The sequence below is a fragment of the Scatophagus argus genome, chromosome 13 (assembly GCF_020382885.2).
Source record: "Scatophagus argus isolate fScaArg1 chromosome 13, fScaArg1.pri, whole genome shotgun sequence".
Taxonomy (NCBI): Eukaryota; Metazoa; Chordata; class Actinopteri; family Scatophagidae; genus Scatophagus; species Scatophagus argus.
Window position 1 is genome coordinate 11,859,535 of NC_058505.1, and position 17,966 is coordinate 11,877,500.

Here is a 17,966-nt window from a genome sequence, read left to right on the forward strand (position 1 = left end):
TGGAGAGAGAGAGAGATGACTGCGGCAGCAACTGGGTGGTGGGTTGGTAGAACGGAGGGCAGGGAGGCGGTGGTGTGGTGGTGGTGGTGGTGGTGGCAGGGGAGTCCTTTGGGTCAGACAATGGTAAGCATTCTTTCAGTTTACGAGTGAGTGTCCATCAGTGCAGGGGCCCCGGAGGAGGGAGGGGGGCCGGCTTTGTCAGCTCACGGCTAACACTCGGCATTCTCATGGTAATGCCCCGGGCTCCCAGCTCCCAAGTTGTCCAACAAATAAAATGGGCAGTATTCAAACCTCAAGTCCCTTGAGAAAGACAGAGAGAGGCTACAAGACGGTTAACAGAGGAGTATTTGGGCATTTGCGGGTTCAGTTTTTTTTTTTCCCCCTCTCTTTTTTGGGACAAAGTTCTCTTGAGAAATTGAGTGAAAGAGGGCTTTTTGTCGTCAGAAGTGATATTTCAATTGAGTCCTTAGTTTATAAAAGATAGTTTAGATCACAGCAGATGTTTCTTTGCAAACAAATTATTTGTTTATATTTCTGTCCAGAGCTGACAGCAGTATGTTGTACACACAGAAACAAACACAAGGTTCCCATCCTTAGCATCTCCCAGTTGACTTGCGTGAAAGCAGAGTGACAGAGGGGGAGAAGGGGGTCTTTTATGATCACACGTCTCACAAGCATTCCTGTAAATCACACAAAGTGTTCAACATCTGCTGTTATTTATTAAATGTTTTTTTACTAATTATTTTCACGTGGAGCCGAAGGGAGTTTGCGGTGGTCACTGAGGCCCGTGTCCCCCAAGTCAGCTTCCGCTTCACTTCAGCTCTGTTTTTAAATGCAAAAAAAAAAAAAAAGAAAGAAAGAAAGGCTGAAATAGAGAGGGAGAAAGGAGAAGAGGGAGAGAGGCAGATTGGGATGGAGAGTGAGGAAGAGTGGGTGAGAGAGAGGAAAAAAACTTAGGAGAACAAAGAGCAGCAATCTATGAAAAAACAAAAGGGCCCAGGCCCGGTTCACTCAAGCAAAAACTAGCCGATAAAGGAGTGTGTCTTTGCGAGCAGCAGCAAAAGGGACCCTGGTATGTGGGAATAGGAGAGGAGCTCTCTTCATGAGCCACTGGAGGGAGATTGGGCCCAAAGTTGAGACACTTAAGGATTCTTAGTCTGTCTGTCTTCTTTCTTGCTTTGTTTCACTGCGGAAAATGTCCATCCAAAGCATTTTTTTTCACCATTTTACAAAAGTCAATAATCATTTCTTCATTTTTGTATCTTAGTAAAACTTGGCACTTGTAAGAAACCTCTGCCATTCATTTGAAAGATACAGAAAGCTGGGCCGAAGTAGGACATCTAGCTATAAACTGATGTTAACCTATTGGCAGAGACATGTAAAACACTCAAGATTGAATTAGTCTCTTCACCAAGCAGACTGCAAAAGCCAAAACTTTTTTAATAGAATTATAGAGCAAATTATGATTTTTTTTTTCTGATTGAGAGTTAGGATGGCAGTACAGGTGATGCTCAGAATTCAGTTCTTTGTTCCTGAGCATCACACAACAGACAGTGAGAAAGTTCCCCCCTTTGCTTCTCTCCTCCCATCCCTCACCTGTTTCCCTCCTATCCATCCTCCTACCTCTTCCCTTGCTCCTTATCAAGATGTTTGGGAGGCAGAGGTAATCGTTATGACTCAGTGCAGGACACTGAGGAATGGAAGTGTGCAGGCAGCCACCGTGCCTTTTCCCTGTGCATTGTGGCAGCGTGAAACAGGATAATAAACGCTATTTTATCCTGTATCTGCAGCTAGCCTCCTGGGTAGCCTAGCACAGTGTGGGAGAGAGAGTTAAACTGGACTGAGAGAGAATTGTAGTTTTTCTGCTCGCAGCAAAGCTTAGCAGGAATGCAAAGCTGTGTGCCCTTGCAGGCACAATGTGATAAAGTCATTTTACAGTTTCTTGTCGAATATGTTTGGGTTGATTTTCATCTTAAGTGTTTCTTTGCTCTCCAGGGGTATGCCAGATATCCAGTGGATGAATCTAGATCCAGTCAAGCTGATGGAGGAACTGAGTCAGTTCACATCACTGGAAGGATTTAAGGAGATGTTGGACAAAGCCCAGGTGGGACACACTGATACAAACTCATATGTTTACAGGATAAAAGGCTTGCTCATACAAACAATTAGTTACTTGTCTAAGTCCATGCTATTCTCCATGTACTGAGATGTTTCTAATTTTTGATTCCCTAGGTTGGACATGCCTACATGAACAGGCCATGTCTGGACCCCTCAGACCGTGACTGCCCTCTCAGTGCACCCAACAAGGAGCAAGGAGAGGTAAAATCACTGCTCAGTCATTACGTACGTCAGGAGGTGGCAGCTCAGAACCATCAAGACATCTAACATATTCCCGTGTGTTTTTCTGTCTGTTTCTGCTCGTCCATGCAGAGTCCTGACATCACTGGGCGCCTCCAGGGTGGTTGCCATGGTTTCAGCCGGAAGTTCATGCACTGGCAGGAGGAGCTGATCCTGGGAGGGCGTGTCAAGAACAGCCAGGATACTCTGCTGAGGTGTGTGTTTATTAGATTGTAAAGAAGATCAGTCACTTTTTTTTTGAGTATGTTATAAGATTGCTCTTGTTTTACTGGAAGATTTAATAGTAAGGATTGAATTGTGTGTGTGTGTGTGTGTGTGTCTGTGTGTGTGTGTGGGGGGGGGGGGGGCGGTCACTTCAAGCTGAGCAGGTAGCCAGGCAGCCCATCAGTTTGTCAGGCACCATGACTGTGGAATCTGTTTAACCAATAGACACATGCTAGGAATGCCTCATACCGAGGGGGATCGGTTTCCTGCATGACCACGGTCCAGGATAGGCCAATTAAAGATGACTGACAGCCACATAAAGCTCCTCCCTCCCCACCCTGTTACACATTTGTTGAGTAAGGGACCACAGAAGAAAGATATATAAACGATGGGAAAACACATTCTTCTGTATTTTTAAAAGACTTTCTGGTAGCTCTGTTTTTTTCCCCCATTGACTTTAACTGAATTTAAAAGCATGGCCAACACAAATGTAATGACGGGCCTGCATCAGAGCCCAGATCATGACCCACACAGGTCCAACAGAGCCTTGACTGAAAGACGTTTCCAGTCTGCAAGAGCCGCGCTTACCCTTGGGTGTGATTTAATGATCATTTCTTTCACATTTTGAGCTGCACTGCTGCTCACTGTGCCTGTGCCAAGAAAACCGGAGGACATCTGGGATCACAGCCGAGAGACCGGCAGACAGACAGACTAGATAACACCTGCTTTTGGCTGTTTACATTGGCGGACAATCAGGCAGGCAGGCAGGCAGACAGACAAATCCTAGAAGGAACGGCACCTGCCTTTAGACATTCACAGAGAGGCATGTTTCTGTATAGGTTAAGGGATACCAAGAGCGTTTAAACAGTTTAACTGGATTATTTTTAATGTGCTAGTTGTAAGATGGATTATACAGTTGAGGATTCAACTCAGCTCAACACTTAATAAACCATGTTTGCAGGGAGGCCTGACATCTCAGATGTGTCCTAAGCTTTCATTTGTGTGTTTTGTAGCGCGGAGGCTCTCCAAACCATGTTCCTGTTGATGAGTCCTAAGCAGCTGTACGAGCACTTTAAAGATGACTACGAAATTCATGACATAAACTGGAATGAAGAAAAGGCCACCGCCATCCTCGAGTCCTGGCAGAGGAAGTTTGTGGAGGTGCGAGCACGCACACACATTCATGTATACCCAAATGCTTCACAGAAGTGGATAGTTTTGTTGTAGACACAAAAGAAGTAGCAGGAGGAGCATAAGAAGGCATGAAGAGACAACACACAGAACAACACACACACACACACACACACACACACACACACATTGAATGGAACTTTTTCTGTAGTGTCCGAATTCCTTCAGTCTTCAGCTCCCTTGTTAAGCGAATCACAGGGCAGACCAGGGCAGTAGGTGTGTGTTGTATCTAGTTGTGTGTGTGTGTGTGTGTGTGTGGTAGGTCAGCCATCTCTCTCTGTCAGAGCCCTAGTTATAGGAACAAGCTGTTGCAGTGATAGCTGACACCCACCATGGTGAGGAGGGGGCGGTGCTTTGGGGGGTATTCAAGGGAGGGGGGGTAAAAATCTGAAACAAAATGACAGGGACACAATGCGCACCCCCCGACACATTAAGGAACAAAAAAAGCTGTGAATTATGACTGATTACAGACAGGTAAATAGTTTGGGAAGTTTGGGTGTGTTTATGGCATAGAGTGGCGAGAGAGCAGCCTCTAAGGTCATGTGATCCCATCCCTTTCACCTCTGACCCCACAGCCTCTGGCATCTGTGCTCATTACTCCTCGGTTGTCATACATACGCATGCACTCACACACATGCTAGCACATGTAAAAACACACACACACACACACTCCTCCTGCTCACTTTCACACACATTTCAAAGGGACAGGGTGCTTTTTTAGTCAGGAGACTCTAAAATACGGAGCCGGGAAGTGTTTTCACATGTCGCTTGTGCTCCTCAGCAGCTCAGCCCCTCTGAGTGCATCTTCTTGTTGACAACCTAATAGTTAATTATGTCAATTATGTGCTGAATTTTTCCTCTTTTATGAATGCTGAATTATATTTTGAGATTATTATTTATCTGGACTCATTGATGATCAACTGATGATCTTTATCCTTCAGGTGGTCCACCAGAGTATCCCAGATAACTCCAGCCAGTCCTTACACGCTTTCTCCACCACCACCCTCAATGACATCATGAAATCTTTCTCTGACGTCAGTGTGATCAGAGTGGCTGGCGGATACCTGCTCATGGTGGGCATAATGGATTTAAGCCAATTGATTGGAAATTCATGAGAAACATTTAACTGTACTGTTAAACTTTTAATATTTAATGTCTCCTCTTTAGCTGGCCTATGCTTGTGTGACCATGCTAAGGTGGGACTGTGCCAAGTCCCAGGGGGCCGTGGGGCTGGCCGGGGTGCTGTTGGTGGCTTTGTCAGTGGCTGCAGGACTGGGTCTCTGCTCCTTGCTTGGCCTCTCTTTCAACGCTGCCACCACACAGGTACAAAACAAAGAACACTTCAAACATTTGCTATGCTGTATTGTTGATAGAATAATTTGTTAGAGGCTTCTTCAATCTTCTTTCTGACCCTTTTCCATCCCAGGTGCTTCCCTTCCTGGCGCTAGGGATTGGTGTGGATGACATGTTTCTGTTGGCTCATTCCTTCACAGAAGCTGGAAGTAACATCCCCTTTAAGGTACCTTTACTCCTCTCCTCTCCTCTCCTCTCCTCTCCTCTCCTCTCCTCTCCTCTGAACACTGTCTGTGTTTGGTTTAAAGGAGCGGACGGGAGACTGTTTGCGTCGCACCGGTACCAGCGTGGCTCTGACTTCCATCAACAACATGATTGCGTTCTTCATGGCCGCTCTCGTACCCATTCCTGCCTTGCGAGCTTTCTCTTTGCAGGTATGTTTTGCACACACACACGTCCCCCTCTCAGACATGCGCACAGATATAAACACAAGTCCACAATCGCACACCAAGAGGCCTGAGGCTCCTTTGAAAATGAAAGAGATAAGTTAAGAGAGGTGACACTTATTCAGAGCAAGAAAAGCCTTTGTTTGCAGTTTTATTGCTGCCGCACCTACAGGGCCAACAGTTTTCGTGTGTGCCTGCCTCCGTGTGTGTCTGTATATCTGTGCATGTGTGTTTGTGTGTGCATGTGTGTAATGTGGAATTATCAGAGCAGAGAGGGTGATGAACAGCCACTGAGAGAATGAGAGGGAGAGGGACGTAGGAGTAGATCAGTATATCACTGGCCCGTCAAGGCGGTTTGCTCTGATCTGTGACTAACTGTGGGTGGTCTGAAGCACACATGCACACACACACACATTGACGTGTATGCACTGACTGTGGTTTCAGTCAGTTAGAATGTCAGCTTCAGGGGCTGGGGTGAGTGAAGGGTGATGGTTTTGCTCAGACTCGCAACATATTCCCTCCCTGCTCCTTTCTCTCAGTGTTTCTCATAGTTCTTTCATTCTGGCACTCTTTTCTTTTTTTTTTTCTCTGTGTCTCTCTCCCTCTCTCTCCCCTTTTGGCTCACTTGGTATTCCTGGCTGGTGATTTAGAGTAAGGCTTTACTTTCTGAGCTGTAGTATGAGATACTTAAACAAAAAAAAAAGAAAGAAAAGACAAAAAGGAGCCCCGACTCTCTCCAGCTGTGGTAGGGTGTCTGTTATTTCACATGCTGTCTATCTTTTCTCACATTGTTTCTCTCTCTCTCTGTTTCCCTCCCTAGGCTGCCATTGTGGTCGTGTTTAACTTTGCCATGGTGCTGCTCATCTTCCCTGCCATCCTCAGTTTGGACCTCCACCGACGAGAGGACAAGCGTTTGGATGTCCTCTGCTGCCTGTACAGCCCGTGCTCCGACCGTGTCATCCACCTCTCTCCTCATGAGCTGTCAGATGCTGGAGAGCAGCCGCACACGCCGATGACGGCTAGGGCGCATACGCACCAGTACGCAGCAGGATCGACAATCACCACCAGCACCCAGATCACCACCACAGTGCAGGCATTCACACAGTGTGATGCAGCAGGCCAGCATATCGTCACCATCCTACCACCTACCTCACAGATCTCCACCAGCCCCCCGTCCATCATCGTCTGCCCCACTTCACAGCCTCAAGGTAAATATAAGCTACAGTTATGTTATTTTGGACAAAACATTCTCTGAATGTGTGGTAAAATATGATGCCAAAACACCAATTTGCTGTTTTCGTTTGCCCAGCTATCACACCTTCTCCCACCACCACCTCTGCACCGGATCCCTATGGTTCCCAACTCTTCACCCCTACCTCCAGCTCCACACGGGACCTCCTGGCCCAGGTGGAGGATTCCAAATCGGGAAAGAAGTGCGTCCCACTCCCTTTCCTGCACTGGAACCTGTCCAGCTTCGCCAGGGAGAAATACGCTCCTCTGCTCCTCAAGCCCAAAAGCAAAGCCATTGTGGTGGTTCTCTTTCTGGGTCTCCTGGGCCTCAGCCTGTATGGGACCACCATGGTGCATGACGGCCTCTACCTAACCGACATCGTGCCACGCGACACCAAGGAATATGATTTCATCGATGCTCAGTTCAAGTATTTCTCCTTCTACAACATGTACCTGGTTACCATGGATAGATTTGATTACGCACGGTCACAGAGGCTGCTGATCCAGCTACACAACGCCTTCAACTCTGTTAAATACGTGGTCAGAGACAGTGACAACAAACTGCCCCGCATGTGGCTGCACTACTTCCAGGACTGGCTCAGAGGTATGACTCCAGCTTCAACAATGTTATTTTTTTGAGAAAGTTAGGTAATAAGTTAACCTCTGTCTCCCTGGGGGGTGTTGATAAAGATGTCAAAATCCAGTAGAGGGTGAAACAAGTTTTTTCAGGTGTGCTCATTTACTAAGGACAGGAATGAATGGGTTTGTGTATGTGTGTGAATGGGTGAGAATGTGCAAAGGGTGAATGAAAGTTCATTCATGCTGTTTACCCTCATCCACCTGGGCTCCAAGGTGCAGTAGACAAGCTGGGGTCATACGTTATCTGTGTGTGTGTGTGGTTGGGCAGGTGGGTGTCCCTTAGGCTAGGACATGTCAGAGGCTCAGTTATGGCTAACAGGTCAATCAGAGCCAGCTGAAAAAAAGGAAATGAAAAAGGAAATCTGATATTCAACATCGCTGCCCCCATAGAAAGACGTGCAGAAAGACTCCTTGAATTTTATGATAATCTAAATCCTTATATTTATAAATGACAAGCACAATAATTCTTCTTATTCTTTGTGTGTTTGACCTCACACACAGGTCTTCAGGCTGCTTTTGATGCTGACTGGCAGGCAGGCAGGATTACCTCTGACAGCTATCGTAATGGCACAGAGGACGGAGCGCTGGCGTACAAGCTCCTTATCCAGACTGGCTCCAAGAAGGAGCCTTTTAACTACAGCCAGGTATGTCCATGGGCTACAAGAAATACTTCGTCCTATGTAGGACACTCTGTGTGGCTTTGTAGACAACTACACTACAAAAACTCGGCACATGAATGGTCACTAAATCTGAACTTTGCAATCTTTGTTCTCTAGCTGACATCTCGTCGGCTGGTGGATGCAGAGGGTTTGATCCCCCCAGAGGTGTTTTACATTTACTTGACGGTCTGGGTCAGTAACGACCCTTTGGGTTATGCTGCCTCCCAGGCCAACTTCTACCCCCATCCCAGGGAGTGGATTCACGACAAGTATGACACTACAGGGGAGAATCTGCGCAGTGAGTATCTTTTTGCATGTACATAGTCAGAGCGGATATACCTGAAGATGCCTCGCAGTACTCAGTACTTTCTTCTCTTGCAGTCCCTGCTGCAGAGCCCTTGGAGTTTGCCCAGTTTCCCTTCTATCTGAATGGCCTTCGCCAGGCCAGTGACTTTGTGGAGGCAATCGAGAGTGTGCGTGCCATCTGCGACGAGTTCAGCCGCAAGGGTGTGTTCAACTACCCTAATGGATACCCCTTCTTGTTCTGGGAGCAGTACATTGGCCTCAGACACTGGTTCCTGCTGGCGATTAGCGTGGTGCTGGCATGCACCTTCCTCGTCTGTGCAATTCTCCTGCTCAACCCATGGACGGCCGGCATCATTGTAAGCCAGCAATCAGTTTGCCTTTCAACTGTTCGTCGCATCCTCCTCTTCCTCGTCCTCCATGTTGTTCTTCTTTTTCCGCCCTTGCCTGTCTTGTCATATATTTTCCACCTCCATGCTACCTCAACAACATCATTAGCCCCTTCCTCCCTCTCTTCTTCCTCTCACTTTCTTCTCACCCTTCTCAGCACAGCTCAATAACGCTGTCTAGGGGGCCCCTTTTTCACTGCGGAGGGCCAGTACACGCACACACACACACACACACACACACACACACACACACACAGGGACCTTTGTCATTCTAATGTAGGCTGGGCTGGCCTTAGAAAAGGAAATGCAAAGGAGCAAGAAAGGCTTTGCCCTCCTGAAGCCTTTACCTCCAGCTCACTCACTGCTTTTGTCAGAGGGAGAGGGAGAGACTTTGCGACAGGACAGATCAGCCCAGTTGCGACCTTGGCCTGCTCAACCCATCCATCAGGGATATGTGTGTGAGTGTGTATGTGAGGGAGAGAAAAAGACGGTCTGAGTGTTCAGTGGTTGGAAAACATTTCACACACAAGCTGGTGGGACCGGTGGTCCTCAGGGGCCCCCCAGACTCACACACACACACACAAATCCATATATCCCCGACCTTTGGGGAGGGGGCCTGATGTGTAGCACAACAACAGCGGCAGTATCAGTTGGAATGTATTTAATTTAAGTAGCGGTCCCTAGCAGCACTGATTGAGACAGCAACACAACACAGTGTTCACAGAGAGAGAGGCACAGCTACATGCGTGCATCTACGGTTTCTAGGCATCTGCCTGCTAGTGAAGGTTTCACCCAGGCTGCATGTGGTCGAGCAGTAAAATGGCTTTTATCATCTCCAGTTTAACCGTGCCCCAGCTCAGAGCCCCTGCTGGGATCAAACGCTGCCATCGACCGGAGACCGTTTTCTCCTTGTTTTTTAAGACTTGCTGTTACTGTTTGTATTGCGGTTTACAGTAACATTGCACATTTACTATTAAAAACATTAGTAAACCAAAACACTGCACGACCAAGATGTTGCAATAAGATATCGGAAACAATAAAATAAGCAAACAGGCTGCTTTCTACTGAAAAAGGAAAGGAAAGGATTTGTTTTTCACAAACACAGACAGATGTGTATAAAAAAGTGACAGGGTACCCACACTCTGTTGTCTCAGGCGCTGTCAATCATTTCAACCACTTCTGGGAGGGAAGAAAAGAAGAAGAGTGAGTGAGGGGGAAGCTGTTTGCCTCGGGGTGGGTAATTTGATGCCATGTGGCTCCTGAGCACAGGGTCAAAGATTGTGTGGGGTGAACAGGCAAAAAACTCAGCCATTAAGCAAAAACACATTCACTTTTGTTTACTTGCTTTTATTTTTGTTTCACTCTTTACTTGCTTGTTTCTTTCTTTCAGTTGCTTCAGTTTGTAACACTTTCTGTCCGTGACTTCTTTTCAGGTGTTTATCTTGGCCATGATGACGGTGGAGTTGTTTGGTATCATGGGTCTGATCGGCATCAAGCTGAGCGCCATCCCTGTGGTGATCCTGATCGCCTCGGTGGGCATCGGAGTGGAGTTCACCGTTCACATCGCACTGGTAGGTTAAGTCTCAGAACACAGCATGCACATGGATTAAATGTTATGGAGACTGAGCTCCTACAATTAGACACCTACTTTACTTGAAACCTGACACTTTGGTCTATGAAACTGTTAAATTTCATAGTACACACCAACATGTGACTACATAAGGCTTAATATGAGAATCACAAACGTTTATGTAGATTTACATACCTCAGGGATGAATTGTATTATATACCAGTAATGTTTTTACTTTGTTGATAAGTTTGGATTTTTATCTCCACAAGGATAGGCTGCATTTTTCAAAAAAGTGTTGTTGATTTAAAATCAGTGCACAGCACAGTGGCTAACTGTGATAAAGGCAAAATAAGTGTGATTAAAGATTTATTAGGAAGTCTGTATAGCGTAGTGATCCCCAACAAAACCAAATGCAGGAATTCTAAAGTGTGCCAAGGCTCGCCACAAGCACAAGTTTTGTGTGGTTGGCAAGATTATCGGCTCATTTCTCCTCTCCAACCCCCCCACCCCCACCACCACCACCACCACCACCACAGGGCTTCCTGACAGCAATTGGCAACAGAAACAAGCGCTCTGCAGTGGCTCTGGAGCACATGTTTGCCCCCGTGGTTGACGGAGCGATCTCCACGCTGCTGGGCGTTCTCATGCTGGCAGGGTCGGAGTTTGACTTCATCATGAGGTGAGACGCTGGGTGTGTCTGCATCTGTTTATCTGTGTGTGTAGCCATGTATGTGCTCTTGACAAGTTCTGATGTGAGAGAGTGACAGTATTCATTCTACACAGCCCATTTGTTACCGTCGGTAGAAGCAGTGTTTTGCTTTAACGCCATAAGGGTGTGTGTGTGTGTCTGCATATATGTGTGGAGCCAGTTGTCTAGCCTCACTTGGGGATGGGAAGAAACCTTGTGGGGGGTCAGTGGTGCATGCAGGTGGAAATGTTATACCCCTATTTATGCACACACATAGACGCAGACACACACACACACACACACACACACACACACACACACACACACACACACACACAGTGGCAAATATGCACCTGGTTCTGTCACTCTGGGTACACACACACATCCGTCTCCCCAACCTTAGAGCACAACAAATGGTGAAAACATCAAGGGTGTGTAGCAGCTGCTCGTAAACATGGAAGTGTTCTGCTACCCACTGGGTGATGCCTCTCTCTTTCTATCTCCCTCTTTCTCTCTCTCTCTCTCTCTCTCTCTCTCTCTCTCTCTCTTTCTCCCTCACCCGAGAAAATCTGTAAAAATTCCTATCATCCGTTTGGCAGACTCCCCCCTCCATGTTGGGTGCCGTAATAAAAAGTGGAGCTAAATTTGAACTGGTCAACCAGTCAGATGATTCGAAGCCCACCAACAGACATCGCTCCCTTCTGTGCGTGTGTGTGCGCTCGCACACACGTAAATTGTGTGTGCTCATGTGCGCGTGTGTTTTCTACCACTGTTTCATGGTCAGAGTGGAAAAAAAGGCGAATAGCTTGATGTTTTTCAACCGAATGTGGTCCAGGCCCAAACCCGAAACCACAGCCTTGAGCTCACAGACTGCAACAGGCCTCCACGACATAAAAAGCCCAGTTTTCCTGCTGAAACAGAGATGCGGAGAGTGAGAGAGAGAGGGGAGAAGAACTTTGAGGGTGGCTTCTTTGCAAGGATATGAATTCCTGGTGGGTGGGTAAATGGGTCTTAGTTGACCGGATCCTCCACAGTACTCGGCTTGAAAGATAAAGAGGTGCAAATCTGTCAAAAAAGAGAAAATTTGAGAATGAATAGGAGGTACGATTGGTAAGAAGAGAGTCACAGTCAGCTTTTCTCCCCTGGCTGTGTGAGATCATTTGCAGAGGACAGGGCGAGAAAGAGAGACAGAAGGGCCTAGTATCTCTGTTGGAGGTCTTGTTTAGCTGTAGCTGTAGCTGTGGTCGGGTGAATGGGGCAAGCCAGAGCTGGCTAGCTGGGGAGTAGCATAAATATTCTGCTGTAAACATCTCTTGGCCTTGTAATGCACTGAATAAACAGCAAGCCTGATTCAGCTTTGCTCACAGTCCCCACATACACACTTACATAGCATGCAGGACACATATGCGTGCACACAGACACACACGAGGAGAAATGCACATATGTGCAGGCATGTAAACACTTACACTCTCTTTCTCACACACAGCTCCCCAGGCCCTGACAACGAATGGAAAAGATTACAGTTTATATAAACAACAGAATTCCTTACAGTGAGACACTGTTGGAGGTCCCACCAACATCTCACTGTCTTTCTTTCTGTCTCACTCTTCTCTTGTTTTTTTTTTTTTTTGTTTTTTTCTGTCAATATATAAAGAAGCCCAAGTGTAGTTGTGTAGTTACCACTGGTATGACATAAACACGAAGATGATCTATTTGTGATTGCAGCCTCTGTATGTGAACACACTTAGTTCAATAAAGCATGCAGATTAAATATGTGTGTTTGGTTAAAAGGCCCTTGTGGTTTGAACAGACTGCAAGAAATTGAAAAAAATATCTCCTTGAAGTGTTTTGTCAAAAGCTGTTAGGATGGCATGTGATGTGCTTTTGATAAAAGAGGAAAACAAGGACTTAAAGAAGAAATTGGAAAATATGTCAGACAGAGTTTGGTAGAAAGTCTGAAATGAGTGTGAATACACGCCATGAATTCACACCCAACATAAAAACCATGAACTTGTTCCTGAAGAGTGACCTTTGTCAGAACAGAAGCACGTTTCCTTAACGCTATGCAGCTATTATCCCTGTCCTTGTTGGCTTTTTTTCTTCATTCCAACAATCTTTTTTTTTTGTTCACTTTTTCTTTTACCTCTTTAAGTCTGGCTGATGGTTAGCATCTCACCGTCTCTCTCTCTCTCTCTCTCTTTCTCTCTCTCTCTCTCTCTCTCTCTGCTTTCTGTTAGTGTTTAAGTGGAGTCCTCTCTAATTTTCTTGTGGAGCTCTTTCTTGTGGCCTGCCTCCACCCCTGGCCTCCTCAGAGCTGCACTGAAATGCACGCACACACATGCACATAGTGTGAGTGAAAAACAGAGTGAGAGAAAATCTTGTAGCAGCAGCGGTGGAGGCATCAAAGCATGTTTTAGTTGGACTGAGCGGGGAATCAGATTTGCCCCCACCCCCCCTTGATACACAAACACTGGGCTTTCCCTGACTTCTTCCCCTGAGCTACTTCCCTTCCTCATGTGCCAAATATGTGTGTTTGGAGCCGTGCATGCGCATGTGTCTGTGTGTGTGTGTGTTCTCGTCCGCATAAAACATCGGGCCACTTTTGTCACATTGAAAGAAAAACTGAACTGTCAAATGTCACATACCGTCCAGTTTACATAAAATTGTCATGAGTTTGGCTGATGTACTAAATCCATCTGAACTTTTGGCCAAATCCCTAATTTAAGATGCAAAAGAAAGTGAGATTAAAAGGATTGGGGCTCTGTGTGACTGTGAGAGGATGCAGATACATATGCACTTTCCAGTGCGTATGTGTGGCTGTGCGTGATGCAGCTGACGCAGGCCAGAAGACAGGGGTCAGGCGGCTATGTTCAGAGTAAACGCAGAGGTCCCTTGCTATTATTTCAACTAAAGTTCAATAATTAGCAGCCACAGCAAGCTAACAAGAAAGGTGTTCTCCCTCTTGGTATATTTCAACCTTACTTCCTGCTTTCAGCAAAATGCTGCCAGCTTGTTTTTAATTTTAAACTTGTTCTTTCTAGCGACATTTTCTGTTTGTGTTCAAGCTAATGTGCCTCTTCTCTCCATCCTTCAGGTATTTCTTTGCTGTGTTGGCCATCTTGACTGTTCTGGGGATGCTGAATGGCTTGGTTCTGCTGCCAGTGCTCCTGTCCATGATGGGCCCTCCGGCCGAGGTCACTCCGGTTGACAATGCCAGCCGCCTGCCCACACCTTCTCCCGAACCCCCACTGCCCCCACCAATGACCCACCATGGGTACTACACTGGCCACCACAACCCCCGGTCATCTCACCAGCAGGCTTTTTCAGAGTCATCAGACTCGGAGTATTATTCTGAGATGACCACCACTTCAGGGTTCGGGGATGAGGATTCTAAGTACTGTGATCGGAGTGCGTACGTAGCATCGCACACCAGCGTTCCACCTGCGACATCTCACATACTCCTGGAAGCCAGCAAAAACCCCAGCTTCCCCAAGCTCACGGTATGCTACACAACCACACAGGGAGGCTAGAAAGCCCTCCTGTGTGTTCAGATGTTCTTCAGGTTCATGTGTTTCTCTGAAAGTAAACATTGAAACCTTTTTGTTGCAGGTGGTGAAGCCATTCAGAGAAAATGCAACAGGCACTGGTGGAAGGATAGAACCGCTGAATGAATCTTCCCACAATGCACAGTCACATCTCGGCTCTCAGGTTACATGCTGGGATGGGAACAAGCGGGAGCAGCAGCACGGCCTGCCGAGACTCCAGCCGCAGTCCGGCCAAAACTTACCCAGTGAGAGAGCTCACTTCCCTGGGAGGACTTGTCAAAGCGGTCCCAGGCTGCAGAACAGCAGAGGGCCACAGCCAAACAGGACTAAAGGGCCGAGCTTTAGCAATAGCAGCTCTGCCCTGCCGACGCAACAAGGCTCCACCGGAGGGCCTGTTACCATGGTAACAGCTACAGCCTCTGTGACGGTGGCTGTGCATCCGACCTTGCCGGGGGCGGCATACCAAGGCTACATGCATGAAGGTTTCGACACGGATAGCGAGTCGGACTGTTTTGAGGCTGCTAAGAGGACTTGTGGTGAAAAAACAAACTTTTCTTCACATAAGAGAGACTCTCTGGAGCTCCAGGACTTGGAAGTAACACAGAGCCAGACAGAGCGTCAGCTCGGCAAGACACAAGGTGAGCAGTCGATTTTAGTTTTACCAGACTAGTCTTCTAAACATGCATGAAGAGCTTACATTTAAGCTAAGAATAAATTCACAAATACATGCTTTTTTTGATGAGATGATACAGTTTACTTTCTTTATAGTCTTAATTTTGTTTAATTATGTTTTGCATTGTCTAATCCCTTTTCTCTCTACTCTGTTTGTCTGCTGTAGGCGGGTTGAGAATCCAGGCGGCCAAAGATTGCTAGAATCTCTCAAAAGCCCTGCCTTCCGTTTTCGAGCCTCTGGCTGCTTCCCAGAGCACCTTGACGCCCGCATGGCATCACATCACATCTTGAACTCTTAACTGTACATAGACTTCACACAGAAAGGAGAGGATTATATTTCAAGGACATATTAAGTGAAAAAAAATGATGTTTTAAGAATTATATAAATATATGAGTATATATTTTAATACTAAAAAAGAAGGAAGCTATTTAAAAGAGTACTGTATAACTTGGGTATACTCTTGTGTAAAAGTTCAGATGTAAAAGATTATTTGTTTTTGTGGGGCGGCTGATTTTTTCCCCTCTTCCACAGTGTATAGACTAAGAAATGTGCTATATGTAAAAAGTGTCCACAAAAAGTGAGATGTTATTAAGATATTAGGCTATTGAACATACATGTCAGTGTTTCTATTTGTATTGTTATGTTCTTTTTTTTTTTTTTTTTTTTTTTGCTGCTATACTTCAAAATAATTTTAAGTGACTTGCCTTAAACAAAAAATGCAGTACCCTCCTCCCCCATCTTCTCCCTCTGGTTCAAATCAGTATAACCTTGTACACAGTATTACACTGTGAGATATTCTGCATCTGACACACCGACACACTCTGTGAAAAAAGCAGAGAGTTACACAGCAGATAATGTTCTTGACTGTGGTAACCATCGTGCCTTCGACGTGTCCCCTCTCCCTCGTTATCACAGCATTCAAGCTCGGTGTTACGTTCTCACTTTATTGTAAACCTGTTGTGTCTTGTCCAGATGCAGAATGTTTGTCAAGAAGCAGTAGCGGACTGATGTTTGTCAGTGATCCCCATCATCTGTCCATCTGTCTGAGTATTACTGAGTGTGATCAGTCAGCCGACACGCTGGCAGAGTCACGCCTGATTCATATTTCACGTTAAAGCTCGTGGCCTCGGTGTCCCGATGTTCTCTGCAGTTTTGAACTACTTGAAGGAGCTGCGATAAGATTCTCTCTTTTCTTTTTGTAAGCTTTTGTAAGCTCTACGGCGGGTAAAGTTCACATTTGTCACTTTGTGTTTGACATCTGTGCTGTTCACCTTCTTGTATTATTTTGAAAGGGAATTATAAAATCCAATGCAAAGGGAGTTATTATGTTGTTATTATTATAATTATTATTATTGTTATTATTATTCTCTCCTTTTTTCTTTGCTGGCTGCTTTAGGGTTGTAACAGGTTCAACCTGCTCTGACTCGCTTTCTAATTTCTCACTCTTCTTGCTAATACAAACCTCATATAAGCCACATTACTTTTCCTTTAATTCTTAGGGTTTTCACGTGATTTGCTTTACAAAGTTTCCGTTGTTGTTGTTGTTCAGTATTGGTCTCATCACTGCCAGGTTAAACTGCAGGGAAAAACTTGCGGATTTATTTTTTAAATGTCATTTTGTCATGGTGGCAGCTTTGGTTTCTTTTGTAAATATGAAAGAAAGGTCAAGTAGCTACTGTGCAGTTGTGAATGATTAAGCAAAATGAGCAAAGCACCATTTACAGTTTGATCAGACCATAGACGGCCAGCAGGTGTTGTCAGACAGTGACGAGGAGTTTAAAGGGAGGGGGGGGGGAGCTCCTGCATTGGTTTGTAGTTTATTTCAAAAAAATGTAATGTCATGCCATATAAATTATTTATATTAAAATTTTATTTTTGTAGTTTGTACAGATGTTAGTATCTAGACTGAAGTTCTATTTTTAAAGAGTGAATATATATTATATATAAATATATCTATTTGTTGGCGAGTTTGTTTTTATTTTGTTTGCATTTTGGGATGGGGGGGGGGGCGGTTGTGGGAGGGAAGGGTTGACAACACTTTAGAACAGAGGCCTTTTCTTGAGGGGGGTGGGGGGGACGGGGGGAGCAAAGGGGGCCAGTTGGGGGACCATGAAGGAGAAGGTGTGTAGGATTGTGTCACTGTTACACTTTGTTTTTTAGTTTCCTCTTGGCCCTTCCTTCTTCATTGTCATTTTTTAAAAATGTTCTTGTCCATGTCTAAAACACTGTGACTTCTGAAAACTATGCTCAAGAAAACCTTTGTGTGACCGTTATGTTCCCTCACCTGCTATAGAAATTTAACTAACAAAATAAATTTGAATGGAAAAAGTGTTTCTGTGGTCTTTGCAAGTCTTTTCGAGTGTGTGTGGTTTGCCTGTGACCTTCGGAGGAGCTAAAGGCTCCGTATTGTTGTCACAAATGCAGATAAGCTAACTAAAACGTACTGGTTCAGTAGGCCTACTCTATTGTCGATTGATGGATTGTTGACGGGTCAGGCAAAATGTTTGTCTTCAGCATTTACATGTTAAACACTCAACATTCAAAAGGTGACATTTTAAACCCAGACGTATCCGTGTATGATAAGTGAATTTAGTTTTATTCCTTTAAGTCGAATAAATGAAACAATAAAATCAGCTTGAGATATTGACTCTTATTACGATCTCTTGGCCTCAGTAATCATGAAAAAGCACAACTACACCCATTCAAGAGAAGTTACACATGACAAATCTCCCATCATGCATGTGACAATCAGTAGGCCTTCATTGGAAAAGTATTACT

At 45.5% G+C, this 17,966-nt stretch overlaps 1 protein-coding gene across 1 annotated transcript in view; it reads left to right on the plus strand.

Moving 5' to 3' along the window:
- ptch2 (patched 2) overlaps positions 1–17,235 on the plus strand; it is a 29,566-nt gene extending 12,331 nt beyond the window's left edge. Inside the window, exons 6-23 of the mRNA XM_046408964.1 lie at positions 1,996–2,104; positions 2,233–2,319; positions 2,431–2,552; positions 3,576–3,723; positions 4,695–4,826; positions 4,921–5,076; positions 5,180–5,272; positions 5,355–5,480; positions 6,313–6,700; positions 6,802–7,326; positions 7,863–8,005; positions 8,138–8,318; positions 8,402–8,682; positions 10,146–10,283; positions 10,819–10,961; positions 14,065–14,470; positions 14,580–15,153; positions 15,354–17,235. Coding sequence (XP_046264920.1) covers positions 1,996–2,104; positions 2,233–2,319; positions 2,431–2,552; positions 3,576–3,723; positions 4,695–4,826; positions 4,921–5,076; positions 5,180–5,272; positions 5,355–5,480; positions 6,313–6,700; positions 6,802–7,326; positions 7,863–8,005; positions 8,138–8,318; positions 8,402–8,682; positions 10,146–10,283; positions 10,819–10,961; positions 14,065–14,470; positions 14,580–15,153; positions 15,354–15,388 — 3,787 coding nt within the window. The 3' untranslated portion in view covers positions 15,389–17,235. The remainder of the gene's footprint in view (positions 1–1,995; positions 2,105–2,232; positions 2,320–2,430; positions 2,553–3,575; positions 3,724–4,694; positions 4,827–4,920; positions 5,077–5,179; positions 5,273–5,354; positions 5,481–6,312; positions 6,701–6,801; positions 7,327–7,862; positions 8,006–8,137; positions 8,319–8,401; positions 8,683–10,145; positions 10,284–10,818; positions 10,962–14,064; positions 14,471–14,579; positions 15,154–15,353) is intronic.
- Positions 17,236–17,966: the final 731 nt, after the last annotated feature.